The sequence below is a fragment of the Phaseolus vulgaris genome, chromosome 1, assembly GCF_000499845.2.
Source record: "Phaseolus vulgaris cultivar G19833 chromosome 1, P. vulgaris v2.0, whole genome shotgun sequence".
NCBI lineage: Eukaryota > Viridiplantae > Streptophyta > Magnoliopsida > Fabales > Fabaceae > Phaseolus > Phaseolus vulgaris.
The window spans coordinates 1706482-1729301 of NC_023759.2; the positions used below are offsets into that span (position 1 = coordinate 1706482).

The 22820-nt window shown below is 30.0% G+C and overlaps 2 protein-coding genes across 5 annotated transcripts; both read left to right on the forward strand.

The window, feature by feature from the left end:
* Positions 1 to 4474: 4474 nt before the first annotated feature.
* Positions 4475 to 5947, forward strand: LOC137816490 (BRI1 kinase inhibitor 1-like). Its single transcript, XM_068619642.1, has one exon. The coding sequence runs from the start codon at positions 4790 to 4792 to the stop codon at positions 5696 to 5698; it is 909 nt and encodes a 302-aa protein (XP_068475743.1). The 5' UTR covers positions 4475 to 4789; the 3' UTR covers positions 5699 to 5947.
* A 5657-nt stretch (positions 5948 to 11604) lies between these two features.
* LOC137816491 (phosphatidate phosphatase PAH2-like) lies at positions 11605 to 17451 on the forward strand. Of its 4 annotated transcripts, none has more exons than XM_068619643.1 (12): positions 11605 to 11824; positions 12188 to 13016; positions 13554 to 13850; positions 13987 to 14060; positions 15122 to 15206; positions 15330 to 15416; positions 15525 to 15597; positions 15992 to 16035; positions 16127 to 16255; positions 16335 to 16436; positions 16586 to 16721; positions 17058 to 17451. In XM_068619643.1, exons 2-11 carry the CDS (start codon positions 12213 to 12215, stop codon positions 16640 to 16642), a joined length of 1752 nt encoding a protein of 583 aa, XP_068475744.1. In that variant the 5' UTR covers positions 11605 to 11824; positions 12188 to 12212; the 3' UTR covers positions 16643 to 16721; positions 17058 to 17451. The 4 variants fall into 4 exon arrangements, with proteins under 4 accessions (XP_068475744.1, XP_068475748.1, XP_068475745.1 ...); XM_068619644.1 differs by lacking the exon at positions 11605 to 11824 and adding an exon at positions 11956 to 12094; XM_068619647.1 differs by lacking the exon at positions 15992 to 16035 and having other exon boundaries at positions 11648 to 13016; positions 17058 to 17263.
* Positions 17452 to 22820: the final 5369 nt, after the last annotated feature.

Consider the following 22820-nt stretch of genomic DNA (forward strand, 5'->3'; position numbering starts at 1 on the left):
AAAGTTTTTAATATTAGTGTTGATGAACTAAGTAATCTTTATCCTATAAAAAAAAGTTACATTGTTCTAAAATTATCAGTTATTCTCCAAATATCTAAGAAGTCTAAAATTTTGACTATGGATAAAAATCAATTTCATATGAAAATACATAAAAGGAACAACTATGGTTCAAGAAAGTGTTTAGCGGGTTTGAAGAGAGTAGTTTTTTCGGATTTAGTTTGGTAATATTAGGAACAACTTTGTTTTGCTATTTGTTTCAATAAGATGTTATTTTGTTTTCTAGAAGACTCGCGTATTGAAATTAACATTTAGAGACTTGCACTTGTCATACTAGTCACTGTGAAATCCATACAACCATATGCATAATCATCTCAATATCTCATAATCTCATATGACAGGTAAATCCATTTGATCTGCTCTGATAAGTTCTTTCAACCTTCAAACTCAGCTAAATGAACCTACTTCAACTCTCATTAATTGAATAATTTCATCTATGTGATCCCATTATATCAGTAAAGTCATAATTGTCTTATTCACAAGATAGTTAAAACATCCCTTTAGTGCTCTTTGTTTATTATTTTTATTTTTTACCAAAAAAACATAAAAAAATATATTTAACCTTTTAAATATCAATTCAATCATTTGTCTAAATAAATAATAATTTAGACTATTAACACCACTTTAAATCTAACTAGTAAAATTAATCTATAGTTTAAAACATTATTCCATTGGGATAAATATGTATGGCTAGTAATTGATAAACTGAATTTCAAAGTTTTTAGGTGGCATTGAGGATATAAAAAAAAGTGTGAAACTCAATGTGTTCACGTGGTGATGATCTCATTCTCGTTAGCAACAAATTACTTTCACTCTTCATATGATTGTACTACACTAATTATGGGGTCAACGTGTGTCTCTGCTTTTTACATTTCCAAGAACATCAATAGTAATCCACTATTGGGATATTATTTGCTCATTCTATGTAACTACACTGAAAAAAATGTAAGTAACAAGAGGTTATTTTAAGTGGTATAGTGCAAAAGTGAGAGATGAAAATGAAAGAAAATGAAAGGAATAGAATATTGAATAGCAAAGGAATAGGGTGATTCACTAGTTGACATAAAATGAAGATTAGAATTTGGAGAGTTGTATATGTTTGGTTACTCCTTTTTTGACTCTTTGTTAGGCTCTTGCTTTCTAAACACCAAACACCTTTGAGTGCACGTGGGGAACTCAATCACAAGGACCAAACTATACCACACACATAACCAATAAATATATATTTATTAAAATTATTTTTTTTATAAAAAATTTCATATTAAACATCATTATAAACCTACAAGAAAAAAATAAATATAAATCAATTTTAAAGACAAAAATAATTAGTTACTATAATAACTAAATTATAGATATTTTAAAAATAAAAAAATTGGTTTCTATATTAATTTCTATTATTATTAAATGGTTTCTAAATTAGTATTTAATTAGCGACCAATGTTTTTTTATCAAATTTAGAATTTAAATAATAGAAACTAATTTAGAAACTAAAATTATTTTTAGTCTTTAAAATGTGTCTAATTTAGTTACTATAGCAACTAATTATTTTAGTTTCTAAAATTAATTTTTATTTTATGATTTTTTTTAGTGAAAACTTAACATCTAAACTAGACTAACATCTCAAATAATAACAATTATTTGTTATTATATAAAAAATTATTATTAAAAAAAATACTAAAAAAAATGGAGAATTAAATCAAAACTCATATTTAACAAAAACGATATGTATATGATTTATACCTATTAATAAAGGAATAAAGAACCCTTAGAGAAAATTATATGAAAATCTATTATATCATTAAAAATATTTTAATAAAGTCTATTAGAATAAAGTGAAAGTTTTTAATCCAAAATAAATTAATAATCCCAAGCTTAAAAAAAAATATTCAAATGGATTCATGAAGATGAAGATAATGGAGTGATTTAGATCCTTAATCACTTATAATGTTTTTTTTATCCATTATAATTATTTTTGGTCCTATCTCTATCTCTCCACAAGAGTCCAAAAATAAATTTGCTATTTTCAAAGATTCCTTTTGAAGTAGTCGGTGCTATTTTCAAACTCTTGGTGTAAACGGACATCAAACTTTCTTTTTCAGGAGACTCAAACAATTATCTACAATACTTTAAAACCTTATGTGTTCATCCATACCAATGACTATAATAGGATCTTATTAGTTCTTTTTTATTTAGCTTTTTTACAACTAAAAACATACATTGTTAATTACAATATCTTATAAAACCATTAATTAGTAGTAGTGTCAAATGAGTTTACTTGATAGAGTTGGGTTTGAAACAAATCTTTTCACGTGGTTTGTTTTAGTGGGTTAGAAAATTTTCGAACTGATAAAGATAAAAAATAATTAGTTTTATATTTATTAAGTTAGATAATATTTTATAAATTAAATAACTATTGATATTATAAGTAATTTTTAAATTGGGATCTAAGTGACGCGTTATTATTCTAATATTGTCTGCTTTGAAGTTTTTGAGTTTCATTACAGTTTTGTCTTTATTAAGCATCTGGATGGATTAAGAGAGTAAAATGTATTAAAACTGTCTTTGACCTCAATTCTTAAGTGACGTGAGACTATATTTACCTTTAACCTCGACTGTTAAGTGGTGTGAGACTATATTAGTCGTATCAAAATACAACTTATTATAAATTGAATCGATCAACCTATTTATTATAAATAAATAGTTAAAAAATGTTATTGAGTCAATAAAGGAGGTTCTAAATTTATTTATACAGAAGTAGGTTACTTTACTGATCAGTCCACATTCAATTTAGCTCAAATTTATTTAACTTGTTAGTTAGTTAAGTAAGTTAAATTCATTTTAATCTGTATTAAGTATTTTTTTCCAGCTTAAAATGACGTACAAGTGTGAACTTATTTTAACACCTATAAAATATTATTGTAACATAGATATAGCATTTTTATTAAAAAGGATTAGGGAAGAGTAAGTTGAAATACTATATATTATTTTAATTTTTTTTTTATCTTATTAATTACAAAAGTTGATTAAACTTAAGAAACATTATTTTCAAAAAATTTATCATTAAAGTAAGTGATGTGCTGCTGCTATTGTAGAGTAAATCGAGTCAATTAAAAGTCACTCAAAATTAAATTAAATATTCATTTTAATAATTTTAATATTTGAGTGAATTTTTATACAGAATGAATAAATCTGTGATGTTGTAAGACCATACAATTAAATTAAATGCATGTGGATAAATAATGAAAAGAAATATTAAACATTTATTAATTATAGTTAATTGTTTACCCTATTTTTCTTCTTTGTGTTTGTTTTATAATATGTGATGATGGAGTGTTAAGCACAGAATGTTACAGGTGTGGAACTTATAATAAGCCAAAAAAGTTTCTCCTTTTCTTTCTTTTGATGGTTTATTTTTTATTTATTTTTTAAATATTACAATTTGACAACTAGACATCAAGTAAGAGTTTAATGGGAAGAAAATTTTAATAAATAAATTGTGATAGAAATTTGATAAAGTGGAAAATGTGTGATGTGAAATGAAGGTGGCCAATCCCACCCCATCATGTTCTGCTGCTAAATTTGGCTGTTTGTGACCTTATTTCCCAAACCCTTTCTATGCACACCACTCATCACTCATTCCATTCTTCCCACACCACACTCCAACACACAACAATATAATCACAATTCTAACTAATACCAAATTTTGTAGCACAAAACAAAATAATGACACTGATCCATCAACTCAACTAGGATTTTCAAGCCAAACTAAGATTTAAATCACTATTAAGAAAGATATTTGTATTTGATGTTGAGTGTAATTGTAAAAACTTTTCACAGGAGAGTGTCTTCAAGATCTATCCTTATTTTTCCTTTCTTGATTTTTTTTCTCCGTACATTCTTTCTCTCGATCATTTGTGTTTCTAAAAATATCTCTAAGTCTCTCTATAAAGTGTTGTATTTGTAAGAATCCTTCCAAACTTAAATCAGTATTTTGTAAAAAAACTAAACTACAGAACTAACTACTTTATCTATTTATACTACTCATTAATGGATCTATTCAACCTGTCACTTCATATTAAAACTTATATTTATCCTTTATTATTGATTTTTTATTTTATAATTTTGTCCCTAACTCATATATGTTTTTTTTTTTACGTAAGATTTCTACTAATATCTTTTGGTACTTTTTTTCTTTCAACTTCTCAACCTCTCAACTTTTTGACACGACTTTTCGACATGATCAGGATCAACAAAACCTTTAAAAAATACGTTGTATCTTGGAAGTATATGATCAATGTTGATAAGTTTTCTTATCTTTTGTATATGGGTTGGGACACTTCTAAGAGTGTAACTTTTTATTCATTAGATTCTTTACTGATTAAAAGAAGAAAAAAAAAGGTGTGGAGAAAAAATTACTCAAAAGACGTATGGTATGTAAGAACTCTGAGAATCAGTTTTACAAAACACAGGTAAATATCTGCTGTAAGAACTGTGAGAATTAGGATAGCATAGATGGTTAGTTTTTGTCAAAAGAAAGTTACTCAAAAGACCAAATGCAGTTTGACGAAGAGTCCCTCTCTTTCTTTTCCTCCTTTTTGATTCCTTTATACCCTTCTAAAGGTTTATTTGACACTCACACAAAAAGAAGATTACAAAGCATTTTTCAATTCTCTTGCCACCAAAAAGAAAAGACTAAACACCAAGAATTTTAGATATTGCATCAAATCTTGCTATGGAGACTCATCGGCACCAAAAGAACACAGAAAACTATGTGCCAAAGCAACAAATTGAAGCAGCACCACCACCCCAATTATCATGGCAACAAGAAAACAGAGAAGACCAAACTTCATCATCACCTCAATCTTCAACACCCTCTTCCCCTTCTCAAGAGTTCTCCTTCACAATCTCCCTCCACCACCACACATTCCCTGAAGATAACTCCAAAGCTCAACCATCTTCTATTGCACTTGATTTATCTCCTGCTGATGACATTTTCTTCCATGGTCACTTGCTCCCTCTACACCTCCCTTCATCACCCCGCTCTTCAACCAATTCCATGGACAGCTTCACCCTCCCCATCAGAGACTTATTACAAGATGAAAACCACCCCATTAAGGATAGTGGCAGCAACAGCACCACCTCAGACAGCAACAGCAGCAGCAAAAGAGACCAACACAACAACAGCAACAACATAGGAAAAAAGGTACAAGGTAAGTCCAAATTTAACTTTTCATTGTTTGGATTAGCCAAGGGGCAAAAAGGGTGCCAAGATAGTAAGGAGGATAAAGTGAAGCACAAGAAGAAGGCAAGGTTTGATGTGATCCATGCAATGAAAAAGTACTTGAAAATGGTTCATCCTAAGATGCTTTTCAAAGGACAAAGAGAGAAGATTAGAAGTGGACAGTGTTATTCTTATTCAGGAAATGTCACTCCGAGAAATTACAAACAGGGTTGGAGAGGACAATATTCAGCACCAGCATCAATGAGGACTTCTCCAACAAATAGTGGCCTCTTGATTGCAACCACACCTCTTCCTTCTTCTGCTAGGGACAGTACCATGGAAGAGTTGCAAGCAGCCATTCAAGCTGCAATTGCTCACTGCAAAAATTCAATTGCAAAAGAAGAGAAACTCAAATGCTGATTTTTGTGGTGTCTTGTTCAAACACAATCTGTTCCAGACATGTCAGACACAGAAACTTCTCTCAACATGAACTCGTAATCTATGTAATACAGACACTGAGATGAAAATTGATACTGATACGAGTTGAATAGAGAATTTTTGTTTCCTTAAGAGTGTTATTTCCTAAATTTTGATGTGATATTTGAATAATGATGCATATAAAATAATGTACCATAAAAAAACCTGAAATTATTCGATTAAGTTCTAGAATCTTGATCAACTTGTATTATATTATAGTATGTAGTGTATATATGTATGGATTTTTGGAAGCTTCAGGCATTGTCAGGTTCTGTTCCCAGTTAGATGAATGATAGAATAATTGATATGTATCCAGAAAACAAGGGTTGATAAGAGAGAGATATCCACACGAAACTATTTGTTATTTTGTTAAGAAAATGGTACTGATTCTCTCTGTGTGTGGCTATTTTGACATGAATGTGCACCACCCTAGAAGGCTGAGAAATGTAAGATTTTATCTTATTAAGGGCCAATATTTTCTCTTAGATTGTCCTTCTGTTCTTTTTCTTTCATTTTCCTTTGCGTTGGTATTTTGTTTTCTTTCAAAATCATATCCTATTGAGACGTGTTTGGACCAGATATACCTGATTGATTCAATTTCCTTGCCAAATAATCTGTTCTACCCTGTCACAATCATGTCAAGAAAAGTTATATGAATTTTTTCTGATATATATGCTGAAAGGGTGTGAACCAACTGGTTCCTGATATACCTAACAGTGACCAAAGCTAAGTCCACACACCAACCAATTTTTTTGCCTATAAACATAAGGAATATCATGATTGTGTGATTATAGTTTCAAACACAAACTAATTACAACACCTAATAATATTGGTTGGCACTCATAGTATGATATATCTTATTATTAGGACACAAGGAAGGAGAGAGAAACAACACATGTGAAAAGAGAAAGGGGTGTTCCATGGTGTTTGGATTCTTTGTTAAGAACTTGAAAGAGAGTTTCCTACTTCTTGATCCAAAGAGTCAAAACTAAACCTAACTCGTTGAATCTAAACAACCTTTTAACTCATTCAATTCATAGGATTGTGATTTAAGACAAGTTGGATTATTATTTTAGTGGGAGAATGCTAATTGTAGTAAATTTTTAGTAATTTTTTTAATGAAGATAACACTATTAAAAGAAAATAATCAAATGGTCAAAATAATTATTTTTTATTAATAATAGAAACTATTTTATATATTAATAATTTTTTAGTTAATATAGTGATTAATTATTTTTTTATCTCTAAATTTGATTAATATTTAATAAATTTCTTGTAGTGTAAATTATAATTATGTATTCTAGGTTCCTAGCATAATAAATTGATACAAAAAGAGTGGTGAATTTCTGAAAGAACCCGAAAATATAACAATTAATTGTTTTGTAAATAAGTAATTCAAAATTAATATAATTGTTTTTAGAGATTTTGTTTTATTCCAAAATAGCATTTGTAATGTTTTCTAGCGTTAACATTTTCAAAAGTGTAACATTAAACATGGGTATTTTAGTGAACAAATATACCAATTACTATTTGATATGAAATATTCAAGTTTATCTAAAAGAGGTTCATCAATATATTTAAATATTTTTATAACATTTTCCTTTATGTAGATAAAGAATGTTGAACTTTTTGATTGTTTTTCATGATGCACCTTGTTGTGTATTATATATATTTTTTGTCTTGTTTGTGATTGATTTTCTCCAACATTGAACCAAATCTTAACTTTGGTTGAGTTGATTCAACTATCAATAAAATTAAAAAAAGGTTCAATAATCTTAGTTATAGACCCCACCCATAATGGTATTGAAAAAGAACTAGAAAGTGGGGGATATATTTTAATCAAAATAATTATTAGTGAAATTAAAGGAAAGACATGATTGAAGAGGGATGGGATAGGTGAAGAACAATTAAGGGAAGTTAATAGAGAACCAAGCAATGATGATACCATATATATATATATATATAAATGTTGACATTTGAAATGTGTGTAACTTTCATGATAGAGAAATGGTGGTGAAAGTCACAAAGATCATACTAATCATAAAGAATGAACATAATGATGAAGTCTATATATAGATGTGAGTAGGGATAATCACAAAGTCATTTCCTTTTTAAACAGGGTGAACTTAACAAAAAGCCCAATTGAAATAAAAGCCCATTTAAAGCAGGTGCATGTGTCATCTTGGTCAAGAGAAAGGTCACCAAGACAACAACCAAACCCTTCAATGGTTCATCACCAAAACATTTTATCAACACTTCTTGCATTATTAATATGTGAATTCTTTATTTACACGTTTCTATAAATATTTTTATATTTTAAAAAAATATGATAATTAATTAAAATAAAATTATTACATTAATTTTTTGTAGTCTCTAACATTTGGAGTGAAAACTCCATTCTTAGTCTCTTCAATTAAAAAATATTTTAATCTCTCAATTTTTTTTAAAAAAATTAAGCAAATATTTTAGATATTCTCAATGCATCGTAATATTCACTTGGAATGGTGGTGACTTCCAATTCTTAATTGTTCTCTCAAACTGTTAATCCTTTCCACAGTTTGTTTCGTTTGGTCAGCACCTTTAACTAATGTCAATGACTACTATTCTACCAATTATATATATATATATATATATATATATATATAAAATGAAAATGACTTGTGTAGATAAAACCTTTGCTTTGTCCTTTTTCTTATATTCTTATAAGGACTTTAATTCCCTTAATAATGTAAATATTGTATAAGCTAATCATCATGCTTTTGAAATCACAACCCTCCATATTAACGGCACACAATTATAAAAAAGTATATTTATCAAGATTATTATTAATAATATGTTGTTAGAGAAAATCGAACACAAATTTTATGAGTAGATAAATTAACCATTATACTAAATAATCTCAATGATTATATTATAATTTTGTTTATTATTGTTATTATTATTATTAATATTATTAAAATAATTATGATAAGTAATATTATTATTAGGATTATGATTATTATTGTTAAGTAGTAGTTTGAGATTGGAAGATTGAGATTAAAACATTCTGGATGTTAATCTGGATGCGTTTGAGAGTCCAAATTGTCCTTTTTGAGAGTTGTAGTCTATTGGATAATTTTGTTATCCGTAAGGATTTGTTTTTGAGATAGTATTAAAGGTGGACATTTGAGCTTTCTTTTTCTTCATGTAGCCTTTGTGCACAAAAGGTACATATCACTAATGCCTTCTTTGTCAATGGTCTTCTTCCCTCTTCGATGTCCATTCATGGTGGTTGTTATCATTTTTCTCTGACCTTTTACACCTCTTCGACCTCAATTTGGGATGAGGCTTTATTACAAATTTCGATCATAGACTCAAACTTATTTTGATGGAGTGATTTACAAATTGTGACTCCTCATTTGGTTCATGAATCCGCATTGAGATATCATAAAAGTGATTCAAGTAGTTCTTCAACAACTCGTTTTCCTTAAAAAAGGTCAGAAATAATGGGGAAACTTTAGTTTGCTAGCCGCAAACAGTTCCACAAACATTTGAGAGAAATTTTTGAAAGAGGTAATTGCCATCGAGAATCCCATTGAACAATTGCAAGACAATTCTTGTGAAGGTACCCACGAACATTTTGTATTGAACTACGTCTAAGCCCCTAAGATCAACATCTGAGCTAGGAAAGTTTTGAGGTAGCTCACAGGGTCTCCCGATCTAGAGAATGGTATGATCTAGGATACCAAGTAGTATGGTGGTACTAACTCATTCATGATTGCCTGGGAGAAAGGATGTGAGTTTGCTTGAGCTTGGATCAAATATGGGTCGACTTGTCCCTAATGAGTCATTTGTCTGCACATGACTTGTTGCAATTTCTCATTAGTTTTATGTAGCCCTTCATGTGCTCTCAAAGCCTCCTCCATTAAATGGCATGCAACTCTACTTCTTTGTGTTATCAGTTTTGTTTTGTTTGAGCCTCCTCTACTCTTCTTCTAGTCTTGTGTCTTATCCTGTTGCAACTCCCACATGGTATCTAGGATTTGTTGTAGGGTTGGAGCATGACGATCTTCTTTGATTGAATAATTCCTCTTTGATTTCTCATGATTTTGTATAGTGTTGTCCCGTGAAGGTAGGAAATTTTGTACCTAACCCCATGATGGGTTTGAGCCCTACGGTAGACGCCAATTTGTGTTGGTTGAAAGTAGTGACTTTAAGTTAATAAGTTCAAGTGTCTTTCTCAACCTGAAACATGTCATATTTATAGGATTTTTTTCTTCTTAGTGTTTGTTAGATAAATTTAAGTACAGTAAAAATGATTCAAAAGATAAGGGATGTAGAATACCAAAATTTGAGTTCAAAAAATACAAGAAATTTTTTCAAGCTTCTAAAATTCAGACAACAAAATCGTTATTCTCACTAATCTCTTTAGAATTGCCAAAAATAACATCTCATAACCAACACACTAATCATCTAAAGAACTATCATTATTGACAAACTTATTACGGAAAGGACTATCATTATCCACAAATTGTGTGACTTATTTTAAATATAATTGAAGTAGGTTGCTGGTTTGGTAAACATATATGAATATAATACTATTGAAGTTTTCCATTTAAGGTTCACTTCAAGATAGTGATTATTTGTGTATATTGTTCATTACATTGAATACTTGTTTACTCAACTTATGAAACATGGTGAATTATAAAATGGACAATGGTTGAATTAGAAGGCATCGGAAAAGTAGTATGTAACCCTTCTCTTATAATTGTACTTTTTTTATAAACCTATATAATTTTTTTATTAAGCTATATTATAATTGTACTTTTTATGTTTTAGTAATTATTTCTCATTGTAATAATAATTATATCAAATTTTTTAATTATATTAATTATTTTTACTATCATAAAAGTTGTACCACTTGATATCGGACAAACTATGTCACTCGACCTCGATGATCGACCGACCGCATTAATATACATTAAAGACACTCAATAAATGACAACAATGACAATTATGAAAATTCCCTATGAATCATGATCATCTTCCACATACCGGTGACATTCCCGAGAAATCAGCTAACACTAATTTAGTGAAAAATATTATTTATTAAAGATATTCTTCAAATATATCAATATACCACCCTATAAATATATACCAATATACCATCCTATAAATATATACCAATATATCACCATATAAATCAAGGATCATGCTAGAAATCAGTTAACACTGAAGTCTGATAGATTCAATCCATCACACCAAATGCCTGTGACTAAACATATAAATAAACCCTCTGCAGAGATGTAAGATATACTTTAATCAGTTTTCATTATACACCCTTTACACAGAGTACTCACTTGATTGTCGGAATACCTTTTTCATGTCAATTTGACCGCACACCAACAATTAAAGAAGAAAACTTGAAGAGAAAAATGGTAAAATAACCAACCCATTAACAATTTTACAACCAGTTTCAAATATTATATATATTTATTTTGTTCATACAAGTACAAAAATGTTCACTTATACACATCACAACACCTGAATTTCAAATTAGTTTATAAAAAAGTGAATAAGAGTTTTAATCAAAGAAAGGAATATAAAAAGGAATATAAAGATCATAAAATAAAACCTACAATGAAATTAATTTTAATTTTAAATATAACAATTTGATATAAATAAATATCAGCAATAATATTTGTATATATACATATAAAAAATGTGGAATGTAAACCTATTTAAACCACATACTAAACGAACAAAATAAAAAAAAATAATTCATCCAATTTTTTGATATGATAAAAAAAAATTTAGAATTTAATTTGATAAACGTTTGCTTTTGAATGATTACACTAATTATGATTAATGTATTGTTCATTTAGTATTGAGTGTTTGGAATGAGCGAAAGGTGGTGGTAGCAACACACATTCCCTGCAAATTCTGAATTTCCTTTGCGTTGCTATCACCTCCATTTTCAGAACTTTCAGCTTTCAATTCAAACACTCAATCAATTACTGCTATTTTTTTCATTGATTTAATGCGATTGGATTAGGATTATTAGATCTCCAGAATATTCTCAAAATCTCGGTACATTCCCCACTTTCCAACCGAATATTCTTCCGTTTGCATTTGGCGGTACCTTTTTATTTAAGTTTTCTAAGTCGGTGTCCTACACAACACAACATCATGTGTATTGTTTGTTTGACGTACGAGGTTAACCAGATCTCTAATTAACATTTATCTCCTTCTGCAAATATTGCTACACTTTTTGTCTGAATTTACAAAACAATACATACTTATATGGGTTGGGGAGAGAATCACCAAAAGATTGTGTAACAATTGGATCAACTTTTGTATGTGAGTTTTGCCATCTTAAATTTTCATACTCAGCAAAAGCAAGATCAGTGTTCTTATTGGGTTTCAGCAAGATTGTTTTTTTTTGAAGGATAGTGGTGGTTTCATATAAAATATTAGCATGCAAGCAGTGGGAAGGCTTGGCGGCTACATCAGCCGTGGCGTGTTCACTGTTTCAGGGCCGTTTCTTCCTTTTGGTGGGGCAGTGGACATTGTTGTGGTTCAGCAGAAAGATGGGAGCTTCAAATCCTCTCCTTGGTATGTTAGGTTTGGGAAATTCCACATGGGTTTGAAGGAAAAGGTGAAGGTTCATGTCAGTGTCAATGGTGTGGAGCCTGATTTCCATTTGTGTTTGAACCTTAAGGGGGAAGTTGTTTTCCGCCATGGAGACACACAAGACGAACAAGAAGGGGAATCAATAGTTGAGGGTGAAAGTGAAAGTGACAGTGATGGTATCATACCACAGGGTGGTTGTAGGCATTTCAAGTCCAGAAGTTGGAACTTTGATTCAGTGGACAAGTCAAATGAAGAGGCTAAGGTTGTTGGTAGAACTAGGTCTCGCCGCTCCCGAATTCTTGGGCTTGTGTCGAGGTCTTTGAGAGGGGAGGGTGAAGATGGTGATGTGAATTTCGTGGAGCGTGCTGAGATTGCAGCCAACTTGTTGGAGCTGAAGTGGTCCACCAATCTCAGTTTTGATCATCAACTACCTCGTACAGACAGGAAAAAGACAGAGGGTGAGGCCTTGTGCAATGGTTTACCTTTACCACCGTGTAAAATGAAGGAGGAGTCTTGTTCTTGCAGTGATCAAGAAGGTACCAGACCAAAGCATGTGTCCAATAAGATGTGCCCTGCAAGTGCAGGGTGTGGAGAAGTTCGTGTCATTGCTGAGGAGGTCTTGCAAGCTGCAACTCTAGTTCCACCTGAGGTAAATCATGTTCTTCTAGGTGAACTTGTTAGAGCTTTATTTTAGAACTCAATTTGAATTTTGAACCTAATAGTACTATAATATGTCAATCATAGTAGCTGTTGTCAAAAGTATCCATCACTGCAAATTTCATCTTCGAGATTTTTTGTCTTCAACATGGCAAGATAAGAGATTTCTTTCCCATTGATTAGTGATATGACCTACATAGTAGTATATAAGTGGAGTTAGCTTTTAGAGTTGAGTTTGACTCAAACCAAATTCTAGATTTATATATCAACATCAATCAAAGCTTCTTTGGATAAGCTTCTCATAAAAGACAATAAAGCGAACCAATTTTCTTTCATAAATTACATCAACTTATACACCTCATTTTTTTAAAAGCCTCCTCATTGGCTTCTTCATATGCACTTGTCTGGTTTCATAGTTGAAAATCTCTTATAACTTAGCGGCTAATTTTAAGTTTAAGTAAAACAGGCAGAAGGAGTGAAGAGTGCATTTCGTTTTGGTCGACACTGATATGCTTTAGTTCTTGTTTAGGTTAAACAAAGTGTGGAAGTTACTAAGGATTTTGACATTGAGAGAACACAAATGGAGGCCTCTGTGTTACAATCTCAGCAAATAGAATGTTCCCATAATTGTATGTGTGCTGTCAGGGATGTTGGAGACACACCAAAGTTTCGAAAATCTCATACTGTTAATATTGGTCGAAGAGATTGTTCGATTAAGAATGTTAGAGAAAATACTCCAACGTCTGAACAACTTGAGTCCTTGAATCTGAAGGAAGGAAGGAACACAATAACCTTCAGTTTCTCTACAGCTATGGGGAAGCAGGAGGTTAGTAATCAATAACATAGAAGAATTTTATTTCAAGTACAAGAGGCTTACTTCACCTTTTACTTTGTTTCTTCTATTGAAATCTCTCTTTTATTGTTATTTATTTTCTATTTTAAAATACTTTTTTGACTATCAGGTTGATGCTCAAATATATTTGTGGAAATGGAATACTCGTATAGTGATATCAGATGTAGACGGGACAATTACAAAGTGAGGATATATCTTATTGAAAAGGAAACAGTTTCCCAAATACATATTGTACTGTGACAGAATTATGGTTAACATTTATTCTTATAATAGTTTATTGCCTTTTCATTGCCATTTTCATATAGCAAATAAATCATATTTGGTATCTACCAAAAAATGCTCTTCTGCAATTTTGCTAAATCAATGACTCAACTTTAATCAACTGTGTCTTTCCTATACCAACAACAATAAGTCAGAACTATAATCTATTTCGAAAGAGCTTCCTGACATGTTTTCTTAAATCAATGAGAAAACACAGCACCAAACTCTTTCTTCTTATGAGTCAGCAAAGTAAACTTCTATCAAATTTTTGGTGCTGAACAAGATGCTCTGAGGATCCTGTTTCTTTTGAACAAAGCACGAAACATTTATGTGTCCTGTTATCACTTGAGCACTAGACTCAGGGTCTCTGTTTCACTGAAATGCATGTTTAGTTTATAGTACCAATGGGATACCAAGATCAAGGAAATGTGTTTGTTCAGTTGTTTGCTGCTGTGTTCAAGGGTCTTAAAAATATTATTCCACTTTTTTTCTTATTTGGTTGCCATTTTGTATCACGTTCTCTCCTCTATGACATTGTAAGGATTGGTATGTTCATATACAAGCATGAATACATTAAATTCGGTCATGTTATACTATCATGATGCTTTTTGAGAATTAGATTTGGTTGTAAACATAATTTACCAATCTGGTAAACATAATTTACCAAATACTTTAATGTTAGTATTAGTATTTATGACGTGTTATTATGGAAATTTCGTGGTTGCAGTAACAGCTTGGTTAAATTTTAGCTGAGTTGATATTATATGACATGTTGTTTTGCACGTTTAAGTGAGATTGATTTTGTTAGAATTCAAATTGCATAATGACAGTAAGTAAGAAAGCAAGGCAAGCATTTTTAACATCCAAATATATGCATCTGCCTTTTAGTGTCTTGTCTTTCTTGTCTCTTGTTTTTGTCTCGATTTTAATTATTTTCCATGGTGTGACAATGTTAAATTCCTTCTTTTATTTTACACTGACAGGTCAGATGTTCTAGGACAATTCATGCCATTAGTAGGAATCGACTGGTCACAAACAGGCGTTGCTCATTTATTCTCAGATATCAAGGTTTGTCTGTCTTGTCTGTGTTTAGGTGTTTTGAGATTACTACAACATGAAAATCCATCGATCCTATATATCAATGTCACTGTTGGGTGTTGAATCTTCTCTAGTCTAATACAAGTTCTACAGGAAAATGGCTACCAACTACTTTTTCTCAGTGCTCGTGCAATATCTCAGGCCTATCACACCAGACAATTTCTATACAACCTTAAGCAGGTGATGCACAAAGTTTCAAATCAATCTTGAATGTCAAGGATGGATAAAACAAGACCATGAAATAAAGAAAGCAGTTTACATCCTCATATTCCTTTTGTTATGATGCAGGATGGGAAAGTTTTACCAGATGGCCCTGTTGTCATATCCCCTGATGGACTTTTTCCTTCTCTATATCGAGAAGGTAACTAGTCTGCACATCTTTCTTTTCTTTTCTGTTTCTTCTTAGTGTTCCTCTTCTCACTTGTAGGAGTATGACCTTTTTCTCTTTTTAGTCCCTTAGGTTTTGAAAATCCTCTTTTATCCATTTTAATCCCTTTTTACTTTATTGTTTAATCTCGTTTTATTTAGGGACTGACCAACAAATTTAGTAAAATCTCGGGCATGATAATGTCAACTCGAACATCTTGTGAACTAATAAGAGGTTTAAACACACTTGTTTTGTTGGGAGTTATCTTAGGTGATTTATTAGCTTTTGTTTTAATATGTTGTCAAGGCTTTGAGTGTAGAATAGAACACCTCGATCATGATGCCTTTATAATATTGGGTCTATGACACATTTCTTCTCTTTTTTCCAGTTATCCGGAGGGCTCCTCATGAGTTTAAAATTGCATGTTTAGAGGTTAGGTTCCCACTATACTAAAATTGGCAAAAAAAATGTTTTTTCTGTATAGTCATGTTATTTAAGATAAGTGAAAATTTAATGCATGCAGGACATTAAGGCACTTTTTCCTCCAGATTGCAATCCATTCTATGCTGGTTTTGGCAATAGGGATACTGATGCAGTCAGCTACCTTAAGGTTGGAATCCCAAAAGGAAAAGTATTCATCATTAATCCAAGGGTACGCATTGTATTATACTAAAACTTCCTGAGTTGTTCATACTTTGCAAAACTTCCATTCTCATGTCTTAAGTTTTCAGGGAGAGATTGTTGTAAATAGTCGTTGCTTTGACACACAATCATACACCTCTCTGCATGCTCTTGTGAATGGAATGTTCCCCCCTACAAACTCATCTGAACAGGTTTAACTCTGAAGGGATTTTCTTTATTTTTTTTCCCTACAAACTCCTTTTGGGTCTTTCCAAAATTTAGTAGCAAGTTTGATGATATAAGGATTTGTTCTTGATGTACATTATTTGTTGGCCTTGTTCTTGCTGAATATTGGTTGCAGGAGGATTTTAATTCATGGAATTACTGGAAATTACCTGAGACTCCTTCTGCTATGTGAAAGGGTCTTTTGGCATTTATCTTGTTCTGCTGCAGATGGATGCAGGACTGCTTGATGTGCTGCTCCAAGAATTATATAGGTAAAAATTTAAGCATGTTTGGACTTAAGTAGAATTTTTAATTTGAGCATCTTTCCCATAGTTATTATCTTGAGTTCTTCCTTTTATTAATCAGATTTCTGAAGTTGTTTAGGGAGATTTCTTTAAGCTTATCTACACTAATTTGCTTGATATTTCTGTTTGGATTGCTTTGTGACTATTGTTAAATATGAATGCACAAATTTAGAACTTAGGCCTTAAGATGATTCAAGTCTCAGTATCAGTATGCACTATGCTTTAATTTGATATTAATATTGCTAGTATAAGTGATGTGTATTAGCTAAGCCTGATGAGATAAGCATCATTCTGTGGAATTAGATGGACAGAGGATTTATGACAGCACAGAATACAATTTTCTGCTTCAGAATTACAACTTCGGCTCAAAGCTGGAACATCAGCAGATATCATTGTTTTCTTCGCTGTACGGTGGTTTTTTGTAGTGGTTATTTATTTATCTGATTCAATTGTCATGGACATGGCAGCAATAATCCTATAATGAAAATCACATCAATTTAACATTGTCATCTTCTCATCATCAATGAGCAGCTTCACCTTGTATGTATGTAATCTTAAAGGGTTCTGTCTTCAGATTCATTTTCTCAACTTCTGAACAAATGAACACATGCTCATGCAAAAGTTCAGAAAAGGAACCAAGTTGTATGCTATTAAGCATTAATGAGAATATCTTTTTGTTCTGAAAATCAAACAATAATTTTATCATTGATGGTAAAGTATATAAGAATCAACTAAGTTGTATGCTATTATGCATTAATGACAGTATCCTTTTGTTCTGAAAATCAAACAATAATTTGAGTATTGATGGGTAAGTAAGTATATAAGAATCAACTAATCATACAAATTGATCTGAGATTCGAGATGGTGGCCCCAAGACCAAGATCCATTTATGCCTCTTATTTTATCAGCAGCACCACAAAGTCCATGAAACTAGAGAACTACAATAGCTAAAACAACTATAGACTTCTATATATATATATATATATGATATGATATGATATGATATGATATGAATAATGTTATACATCATGATTTATTACCCATCTTCAACCTTATCTGTGTAGGCATCAGGGTATATTATATAAAAGCACAAACACAAACTATAGTATATGATTAACACATATTGATTATTTGATGAAATAATGATGGATCATTATTTTCCAAAGCCACAAGAATAAAGATACTCAAGGAGAGTGTCGATTTCGTGGCCGCTAATCTGACCGTCGTTGTTGGCATCAGCTTTTGCAAAAGCTCGAAAGGATCTCCAACCAGGGAAGAAGGCACCCAAGTCTTTGAGGGCTTGCTTCAGTTCATCCTTGTTGAAACTGTCATTTTTGTCTCTGTCTGCATTTTTCAATGCTACCATTATTTTCTGCAAAGTGAAACTCTCAGAAATGGTCTTCTCTTGTATACCTGACACCACTATTGTCTTCCCTGGTGTACTTGGGATTATTCTCACAGGCCTTCTGCTTTCATACACAAACTGTGACATTCTTTTTCTTCTTCTCAAAAGAGTGGTAGGGAAGGGATGAATAGCTATGGTCTCTCTCAAACATATATATATATATATATATATATATATATATATATGTATATATATATATGTATGTATGCATAACTTTCAAATATTAAAATGCATTGGCTAGTTTGTGAGAAGTTCTATACCCACACGCTATGTGTATATTAGTATTTTTCATATAGTAAGAAAAATTCTATGAATTTTCAAAAAGTTCTATGATTTTTTTATAAAAAATTGGAGGAAATGATTTAGTGTGTGTGAATTTTATGAAATTTCATCAAATATTTCTAGAAAATACAAAATGAAGAATTCTAATAGTGATATATTTACTCTCAACAATATTAATATTATATATATATATATACACAATAAATTTTAATAAATTGAAAAATGATTTATTTATTCCTTTTCTTTTATTTAGAAGCCCAAGCATATTTTTTTAAAATGTTGTTAAAAATTAAATAACACTCATACAAAAATTTAAATGAGGTAGAGAAACTTTTTTAAAAATATTTTCCTTCTCTCATTAATTGCCTCCTCTCTTTTTTATTTATTTTTTCCTATCTTCTATTCACCCCTATCTCCTTTTCACTTGTTTTCTTTCTTTCATGTTCTACACTCTCTTGAATTATTTCTTTTAAATTAAAATAAAATTAATTAATGAAAGTATTTATATACTTTAATTTAAAAAATCATTTTATATTTTAATTTTAAATTGACAAGTAAAAAATTAAATCAAGACAAATATAGCATAATAAATATGTTTGTTTAGCTTCGAAATGTATTGAAATTCCCTATATAATATAAAATAAAGAAAAAATATTAGTAATACATACTCTTTCTAACAATTTTTTTTTATTATTAATTGAGAATTATTAAAATAAGTAAATTTTATAGATCTCACTTTTTATTTAATAATTTTAATATGATTTTGTAATTTTTTTTATAATTAACCAGTAATAAAAAAATTATAAAATATATATTAACTACCAACCTTACCTAACAAAATAAAATATAGGTTAAAATAGCTAAGTATTCTATTATTTATATATTTTTTTATTAAAAAATAAAAATTTTAAAATGGAATTGTAGGTGTAAACTTTTCAAGTTATCTAATTATTTAATATTTTTATTCTTCCAAATTGCCTTAATTACTCTCATCACCTTGTCCAAATAGGATGCTTGTGAAATGGCATATGATTCTTTAATGGGATGGGACACTCACCCCATTAATTGCATTAATATATTTGATTTTGTTCATAAATATTCAAAGTAACTTTGCCAAAAGCATTGAAGATAAGCAAGAATCTCTATAATATGGTATATCACACTGTAATCTCTATATATGCTTTTTGTCGGAAAAAAATGTTGAAATGTTTAATAATGATAATAATAATAATAATGTTACTTATCTACACAAAATATTGATAATAATGTTTACAAATAAATTTTAATAAGGTAATCATTGAAAACACATTCATGGAGATAATATACTAATCTTGAATAAAATTGTTTAATTCGAAAAACAGAAAAATTGAATAAACTATTATATTTTATAGAGATAAGAAATAAGTGGATTGAAGTCTTCTATTGTAACTACCTATATATTCGACACAAGGAAAATTCCAGAAAGCCTTTATAATAGTCATAAAGTGAGTAAAATTAATGATAAAGAAAAAAGAGTGGTTAGGTTCTAAATAAAATTATTCCTATATATGTGATTTGGAAAAAATAGGAAGTTTGAGTAATATATAGAAACTTCATTATTAAGACATTGAAATATATATATATATATATATATATATATATATTTTTTTTTAATAGTAAAGTTTTATGATTCATAATAAATATGTAATTCCATAAATTAAGTTTTACAAATATAGAAAATGATACCTTTAAAACTAAAAAGATGAAGTTGAGGTTAACAATATACTCCAAATCCAATAATTTGAAATTGAATAAACCAATATATTACTATTTAAATTTTATAAAATGATTAAATTGCATAATCAACTCAAATTAAAACTACTATGTTCTAACACGTCAAGACATGATGTAACGCATATTTTGTCACAAATACTTACCTAAATTCCTTTTCATTTGGTCTAATTTTCAAGCACAAAAACATTTTGATTATTGCAAAGTAAAGTGGAAAGGGAATCATGCTCTACATTATAAAACGTTAAGTATTTCAAGGCTGTGGTGAGACGAGAGGCACGAAAACAAGTTGTAGTTTGACTTAAAGAAGGAATATATAATTAAAAAAATAATTATATAACTATTTAAATTATCTAATTATATAATACGTTTATTCTTCTAAAGTTGCCTCAATCACGTGAGAAATATGGTTATTTAATGAAAGTAACTTTGACAATGAGTGGTTAGATATTTTGCCGGTTGTCCTTCCTTTGTTTTTACTATATTTTTTGCAGTTCAGGTTGTGTAATATTCTTGAGTCGATCAACTTATGGCTGAGGAGTATTTGGATTGCGATGGTTAGTGAGAATTAGAGTCATAGGAACACTATTTTATTCAAAGGTGGAGTGTTGGACTACTCTGAGATATTTTTTCTTTGGCTCAATTGAAGGTTTAGTCTTGGATTACTTCTAAATTTCTCTGTGCTTGTTTTTCTTATTCTGATTGGTGTCTTGTTCCTCTGATTTGTCTTGTTTCACTTTAGCTTGTTTGCGGTTGTGATTTTTGGCAGGGTTAGTTTTGAGTAGTCAGCTAGAAGGTGTTGTGGTGTAAGGTCGTGTCAGGTTTTTTGTATATGAGTTGAATCACCCTAAAGTGATTCTTATGTATATATTGTTTCTTGTTGATAAAAAAAACTTTACCATAAAACATGGAAGATAAGGAAGAATCTCTATCATATGGTATACATGAAATTTTAGTATGTGAAAATAAATAATAATTACATTGAATATTGCCACAATAAGGAATTTACTTATTAAATACGAAAAAAATATTATGGCAAAATTTTTCATCCTCTTCCTCTTAAAATTCTTCATCCTTACCCTGAGAATTTCTTTCACCAGGTTGGGTTGAAATTAATACTGATAGTGTTGCTAGGGGTTCTCCTAGTCTTGCTGCTTGAGGTGATATTTTTCATGGGAGTATGAGAGAGTTTATTGGTGGTTTCTCTGCTTTCTTTGATATTCAAACTGCTTTGGTTATTGAGTTTTATGGAGTTATACATGTCATTAAAGAAGCTAAAAAGTTGGGTCTTACTAGTTTATGACTTGAATGTGATTTTGTCTTGATTTGTGCTATATTTACTGTTAGGACTAACATTCATTGGATTCTTCGTAATAGGTGAAACACTTGCCTTGATTACTGTGGAAAAATTAGGTTAAGAATTTCTCACATTTTTCGTAAAGGTAATGTATGTGCCGACATACTTGCTAATTTAAGGTTTCTTCATAGAAAACAATTTCATTGGTATAATAAACTTCCATCTAGTATTTTCTTTTAAAATTCTTTGTTAATAGGTATATATTACCTAAGTACCGCTTTTCTTAGTTTTTTTATATATGAATTTTAGTCTAGTTCTTCCATATTTGTTTGTATTTCCTTTTTTTTTCTTTTTTTTATTAATTTTTTCATCTGGTGACAGATAATTGTTGACACTTGAGGTGTTAGTATAACTGAGATGTCAAGTTGAGGTGTTAATTTAGTTGAGATGTCAAATTCCATTATAATACAAATACTCTAAAATATTTAAAATAAAAAAAAAGTTACGTTTGTGAAAAATTCATAATAATTCACAATTTTTTTTAATGTTTATCTAATTTCATAATAATTCACAATTTTTTTTAATGTTTATCTAAAAGGTTTAGACAGAATTAACAATTTTAATAATATACCCAAATCTATTTCTTCTTTAACAATTTTAATAATATATCAAAATCTATTTCTTCTTAACTAAAAGAGATTCCTATATCACACACTAATAAAGTAAAGAGTATTAAAACAAGCATAGAAAATTGTATAGTCACAATCAGTTTTTTAGTGTCAAAATCAATAATAATAACAAAAAGACGTGATATATATAACCTTGTAAGACATTTAAGTCAATTCACCTCTTGTTTTTTTAAATGGCATTTCTCTCTCTCTCTCGTCAGTCATCAACAGCATAAGCCCCACTAAATTTCTCAAGAACAAAAACTAAAATGTTAAGTTATAGTAGAAGGTGGTGTTAGGGTTTATAAAAACACTGTTACGTTTTCTTCAAAGTTATTATCTGAATGAAAAGCCAAAATGTTTAACGAGCAAACAGTATTAAAATCACAATATAGAAGTGTAGATAAAGAGAGAAGAAAAGAAACTCTGATACACATATATTACAATTCTTCATACCAACAAACTGAGATCCATTCACACAAGTTTCGGAAGAAAACTCTGATTCAGATACTTGAAAAACAAAGTTATCCATAAATAATGAACCCATCTTCAACCTTAATACCATATTTTGTAATCCATCTTCAACCTTGTGTAGCCATGGATGATATTTTGCTGATAAAAAGAAAAAAAAGACATGGATGATA

Excerpts from the sequence above, each read along its gene's own strand:
- LOC137816490 (XM_068619642.1), top strand. The coding sequence starts at position 4,790 with ATGGAGACTCATCGGCACCAAAAGAACACAGAAAACTATGTGCCAAAG.
- LOC137816491 (XM_068619643.1), top strand. The coding sequence starts at position 12,213 with ATGCAAGCAGTGGGAAGGCTTGGCGGCTACATCAGCCGTGGCGTGTTC. Across the intron at positions 15,417-15,524 it reads TTCTATACAACCTTAAGCAG|GATGGGAAAGTTTTACCAGA; the intron begins GTGATGCACAAA and ends GTTATGATGCAG. Across the intron at positions 15,598-15,991 it reads TCCTTCTCTATATCGAGAAG|TTATCCGGAGGGCTCCTCAT; the intron begins GTAACTAGTCTG and ends TCTTTTTTCCAG.